Consider the following 6,455-nt stretch of genomic DNA (forward strand, 5'->3'; position numbering starts at 1 on the left):
ATTCTAATGAGTGAGATCAGAACTTTAGATATATTTTTTTATTCATGAGATGACCCACCAAATTATAATCTTCATTTTCCCTGTCTCCAGGTATGCTCAGTCTACAGGGGTGGATTTCCCCCCCCCCCAATGTGTGTGGGGGTATGGGTGTGTGTGTGTAAGTAATCTTCTAGCTTCTGACCATCATCTTCCTTGACTAGGACTTGGGTCCAGGCCATTTAATTTTGGCTCTGAATATAAGGGCACCTAAATAATTGCCAGCCTCAACTTCTGATTTTTGCCATGTTACACAATATCTTTTGTGCCACTAGGCTTCAAAATGTTTCATCTGTACTTTTGCATGTGAATGCTTACCTTGGATGTGCTTAAGTTTATTGTACTCTAGATTTGATATCTAGAGTTGGGCTTGGCAAACTACTGCCTTTGGGCCAAATCCACCCACCCAAACTTTTTTTTTTTAATAAATTGTTTTAGTGGAATATACCTTAGCTGTAATTTTCCTCATCTGTGTTAAAACTAATAGTATAGTTTCAATAGAGACCACTAAATTTTAACAACCTAATCCTTCAGAGAATATATTTGCCGAACCCTCATCTAGAACCTAGTAGTTTTTCTAGCTGAAGGTACTACATATTCTTTGATAATTTCTATCCTACTGGCATCCATTCTGTCAAACCATGAATGCTAAAGAGGTCAGTTCATTTAGATTGTAGAGATAGGTTCTAACACATTTAAATTACTTTTTTTACTTGAACTTCCTGCTTTCTCTTTGTTATCTACTTCAAATGGCCTTGCCCTTGTTTTGCTTTTTAGTAGAAGAGATGCTGTGGTTATAAAAGTCTGTGCTATGGTTTGATTATCTTTGAATATACTATCTACATCATAATATAAGGCTTTCAATATTACCAATATTTTTAAACATGGTCTTCTAATTTCTAAGATCATGCCTTTCTATCTTCCAATATCTCTAACTCAGGTCTTCTAAGTTCCACACATGACAATATTTTCAATAACTTTTCCTCATATTACAATATTCTTATTTTCTAGTCTCTGGCCTGAAGCAGCTCCAGTGCTTGTGTTTTCTCATCTATCCACTATATTAGATTATTAAAAGTCTCACATCTTCCAATATTTTTATCACTACTTAAAGTCAAGCCTGTCTTTCACAGTCCAGAATAATAATTTTCAGATCTTCTGTGGTCCCAACCGTTCAATATTTCCTATTTGCAGGGCTTCTAGAGTGCATTTATTTTATAACACCAAAGTGTAACTTTTCCAGTATATTGTAGTATATTGTTCAGTTATCAGATTATTATTATTGTTATTATTATTATTGCTATCAATGTCTTCTTAATCTTGATTTTATAGTGTCTTTTTAAAAATCAAATTTATTTTTTGACCATTTCATGCATGTATATATAATGCATTATTACTTTAATCCCTATCCTTTCCAATCTCCTTATCCCTGTCATTCTTCATCCTCACTATAAATCTGTTTACTACATCCATGTCTTCTTTGTTTTGTGACCCACTGAGTTCAACCAGGTTCATCCTTGTGACCATGGGTGGATAACTGTCGTTTAGAGTAGGGGAGGATCACCACAGTCACATCTGAAGATGGTGACTCCCCTTCTCCTAGTATCAGTAAGTAGCTAGTAGTTCCCCAAGGAAGGGTATAGGACCCCATGAGTCCTTTCCTCATCTGTGACTGACAAGCCCCATCTTGTAACAGGCTCAGTAAAGGTAACTGCATCTATTGTGAGTTCATGATGGCAATGGCTTTGTCATGCCCGGAAAATAGCATTTCATTGCCCCTTTCTCTGTCATCCAGTTCTTACATTCTTTCAACTCAAATAATGTCTTTTTATTATCAGTTCTTCCCTGATAGGAACTCTGTTTTTCTAACACTCATGTGTTCTGTTACTCTGAACCTATAAATAACTAGATCTTTTAGCATCTAGAGCTCTTTATATCTAGGGTTACCAGTATCATTTAAACTTAATTCTTATAAATTAAGTCATTTTTTGACAGGACTATGGCAATATTGAGGTTTTCTATTATTTTTAAATAGGTGGAGTTTTTGAATTTGTTATTTGTAAATGCCCAGGTCTTTTGTTCTCCATAAAACTACTGATTAAGGGTTCAAAAATACAAGATTTGTAATGCCTTGATTATCCAACATCTAGCATATGGCGTTCAGTATCAAATATACAAGCACTCAGGGTCTCCAAAGTCTTTAATATCCAAAGTAACCAATGTCTTAAAAAATCCAAGCCTTCCAATATTTCCAAAAATCCTGTGCTTATGATGTTTCCAATATCTAGGGTTTCCAATGGTGCCAGTATCAAGGTCTTCCAACACCTCCAGGTCTTCCAGCAACTGCAAGTCTTCCAACAATGTCAAGATCTTCCAGACAATCCTAATCTTCCAGAAAAATCCATGTCTTCCAACAACCTCCCAGTCTTCCAGAAAATCCAGTCTTCCATAGAATCCAGATCTTCCAGGAAAAATCCATGTCTTCCAGGAAAATCGATGTCTTCCAGGAAAATCCACATCTTCCAGAAGAATCCGCATCTTCCAGAAGAATCTACGTCTTCCAGTGCAATCTACGTCTTCCCCAAACATCTGTGTCTTCCACAAAATCCAACTCTTCCAGAAAATCCCAGATCTTCCAGCCAGTCCATGTCTTCCAGAAAAATCCAGGTCTTCCAGCTAATCTATGTCTTCCACCAGTTCAAGTCTTCCAGAAACCCAAGTCTTCCACTAAATCCAGGTCTTCCAATAGATCCATGTCTTCCAATAATATCCAGGTCTTCCAGCCAAGGTATGTCTTCCTGAAGATATACGTCTTCCTGAAGATCGATGTCTTCCAGAAACTTCCCAAGTCTTCCACATATCTATGTCTTCCAAATAATCCTGGTCTTCCAGATAATTCAGGTCTTCCTGAAAATCCATGTCTTCCATCAAATCCATAGCTTCCGGGAAGTCCAAGTCTTCCAGATAATCTATGTCTTCCCAAAAATCCATGTCTTCCTGAAAATCCACATCTTCCCAAAAATCTATGTCTTCCCAAAATCCAAGTCTTCTCAAAATCCACGTCTTCCCAAAAATCCATGTCTTCCCCAAATCCAATTCTTCCCAAAATCCACGTCTTCTGGAAAAATCCATGTCTTCCAGAAAATCCACGTCTTCCCAAAATCCACGTCTTCCCAAAAATCCACGTCTTCTGGAAAATCCATGTCTTCCCAAAATCCACATCTTCCCAAAAATCCACAGTCTTCCCAAAGATCCACAATCTTCCTGAAGATCCACAGTCTTCCCGAAGATCCACATTCTTCCTGAAGATCCACAGTCTTCCCAAAGATCCACAGTCTTCCTGAAGATCCAGTCTTCCAGAAAAATCCCATGTCTTCGAGAAAAATCCACGTCTTCCAAGGAGTACATGTCTTCCTACACCTTCAAGTCTTCCAGCATCTCCAGGGCTTCCAGCATCTGCCTGTCTTCCAACATCTCCACATCTTCCAGCATCTGTGTCTTCCAACATCTTCAGGTCTTCCTACAACTACCTGGTCTTCCATCAACTGGCTCAATATCTGCGTCCTCCAGTGTCTCCAGTGTATCGGTTTTCTGACATTCAGGTTTTCCAGTGTCTGCCATATCCAGGTATTGAAAGTTGTTTCATAGTTTATTTTTTTCCCATTATTTCCTTAGTTTTTGGATTTTTCAAATATATTCATTTCCATCTAAGTCTTTCTGGGTGCAGATATTTTTAGACTAACCTCTCAAATTAACTATTCCTGCTTTTAGTAGAACTAGTTTCAAATATTTAAAAATGTATTACATGTTACAGACCAAGTTTTGGGGGCCAACTATAGTATTGTTTGTAGGGTTTTTTTTAATATTGGGAAACACGTATTCTTTCTAAATTTTAAGGACTGTGTGAAGAAAGAGGCTTTAAAGAATTGGTGCAATAATTTTACAACTTTGGTAATGGTTATAGTTTTGATGGTCAACCATGTTCAAGCACAAGTGAAATTATTTTAATGAGAAAAGTTCATACTTAAAGACTATAATTCTATAATATAGGCAAAGATAACAGCATGTATTTATCTATTTTGTCTGTTTTTAATAATATTTGTCCCAATGTGGTAATAATAATAATAATAATAATAATAATAACAATAATACATTTGCTGTGTCCAGGCACCGTTCTATGATCCTTACATGCATCAACTCATTTAATTGTCACAACCCATTGAGATAGGAGTTATTTTTATCTCTTACAGATGAGGAAACTGGTATATAGTGGTAAAATAACTTGTCCAAAGGACACAACTAGTAAATAAAAGAGCTAGAATTGAACTCAGCTAGCCTGTTTCCAGAATCCATGATTCTACCACTATGTTCTTTTTTGTATATGATGATGAAAATCAAGATGAATGTAAGGGGAACTAAAGTTTTACAGTTCCCATATTGTATATAATATATTATAAAAATCTCATATACAAACTCATACTTTAATCTGTCACTGTCAGAACATTATTTGTATCACTAGAGTCATCCTAAAAGCAGGTACTATACCACCCTCTTGCTCATGTATGTGAAAGTAGGTGCAAATATTTCCTTATTCCAGGTTTGACAAGAAGGATACAGTGAGTTCAAATACAGCTTACTTTAGAATCATAGTCATAGCTTCATGCTTGGAATTTTAATGCTTGGAAATTTAACTTTTCCTTCCACTTTAACACCTTGTCATTCATCATTCTCCAGTCTTAACCATATTATCCAGATCACTTACTATTAGTTTGTTTTTGACCTCCAGGATCTTCCTGCTTCTTCAGATATCACTGACTTCCTGGGTTCCTGACACTGCCTTGTATCCACCTAATGGTAACTACAACTTAAATCCCAGGCTGCTGAGCTAGAGAGCTGTCTTTTTTTGGTTCTCTAAGTCTCAGCTCTCCTCAGACACTTCTAGCAATGCTACTACTCATGCCTCTGGCTGATATGAAAAACATAAAACCATATAATGAACTTATAGTTAGGCAAGTAATATCTTGAGATTTGCAATTATCTGTGTGATAGTCAAAAGTGAAATATCAATAACTTTTGAATTAGAATTGACAAAGTGCTATCACTTCATTTATTCATCCATCCATTCATTCAACAAATATTTATTGAGCGCCAAATTTGTGCCAGGCATTTTTAATTGAGCTTAAAATTATTTGGGTGTTACATACAAAGTACAGATAATTAATAATTATCAATTGTGGTAAGGGCATGTAGAAAAAGTAAGTATAGGATGCTGTGAGAGTTTTCAAAGTCAAGAAATCAAATTCATGCTGTTGCTGAGGGGTCTAGTTTCTTTTTTGGTTGTTAGAGTAAGCTTGTGATTTAGATAACATAGGTGCTTTTCTATCAGTTTTACCTAATTAGAGCAATAGGTATGAGTTTGAGGTGTTGTTTGAGCTTCTTTTTTCTTTCACTATTCCATTCTACCTTAATCATAAACATTGAAAATTTATAATTTTTAACATTTTATCCAAAGCATTTATCTGAATTGTTTTCAATGTGGATAATGCAAGCTGGGTGTGGTGCCTGTAGTCTCAGCACTCTATGGACTAAAGCACTCAAATTGAGAGTTCAAGACCAGCTTGGCCTACCTAAAGAGGTCTTGTCTCAGGAAGAGGTAGGTAAGTTTTTTAAGGTTTTCTGGCCAGGTGGTTAAGGCATTGGACTCAGAATAAAATATATAGATAATTCATATGTAATGATGTTCCTCATACTTACTGACAGTACCAAAAAATGGAAAAAGCTCGTTCTAGATTTTGTGTGTGTGCATGTATATATATGCAGTGACACCATTGTGAGGGCATGTGCACATGTACATGCGTGTAGAAATCACAGATGACTTTGAGTGTGATTCTTCAGAAGCTATTTGCTTTGTTTATTTGTGGGTTTTTTGTTGTTGTTTGTTTTGATACAAGGTGTCTCTTTTGTCTAGAGTATTCCAATTAGGCCAACTGGCCCCAGGTGTCCATGTCTCTGCCTCCCCAGTGCTGGGATTACAAGGGCACACCACAACACCTAACCTTTTAAAAATATTAACTCCTCATGTTTGTAAAGCATATACATTACTAGCTGGGTTATCTCCCCAGTCACTAGCTCTAGATTTAAGGGAATGACTAAGTAAATGTGTTATTTATATATACTATTTGTCAATAAAATATTTATGGTTTGTGAATTATGTAATGCTAGTTTCATAATCAGCTTGATGTAAAGTGTGGCTGCAAGCATGATCAGAGACAAATGACCATTAGAGAGTATGAACTGGTTATCATAGGATAAGAAGGATGCGTGAGATCTTTTTCTTTATATTTTTACTGTTTTCCTCAATAGTTCTTTCCATGAAAAATATACCTTATGTTGAAGAAAAACATTTAAACAGTTGTATA

At 36.0% G+C, this 6,455-nt stretch overlaps 1 protein-coding gene across 1 annotated transcript; it reads right to left on the reverse strand.

Annotated features, from left to right (window-relative positions):
- Window positions 1-2,717: 2,717 nt before the first annotated feature.
- On the reverse strand, window positions 2,718-3,407 carry Cdr1 (cerebellar degeneration related protein 1). The gene is given in 5 exon segments (XM_036175559.1): window positions 2,718-2,876; window positions 2,878-3,082; window positions 3,084-3,123; window positions 3,126-3,200; window positions 3,203-3,407. Coding segments are annotated over 5 exon segments (684 nt in total).
- Window positions 3,408-6,455: the final 3,048 nt, after the last annotated feature.

Source organism: Onychomys torridus, chromosome X (genome assembly GCF_903995425.1).
Source record: "Onychomys torridus chromosome X, mOncTor1.1, whole genome shotgun sequence".
NCBI lineage: Eukaryota > Metazoa > Chordata > Mammalia > Rodentia > Cricetidae > Onychomys > Onychomys torridus.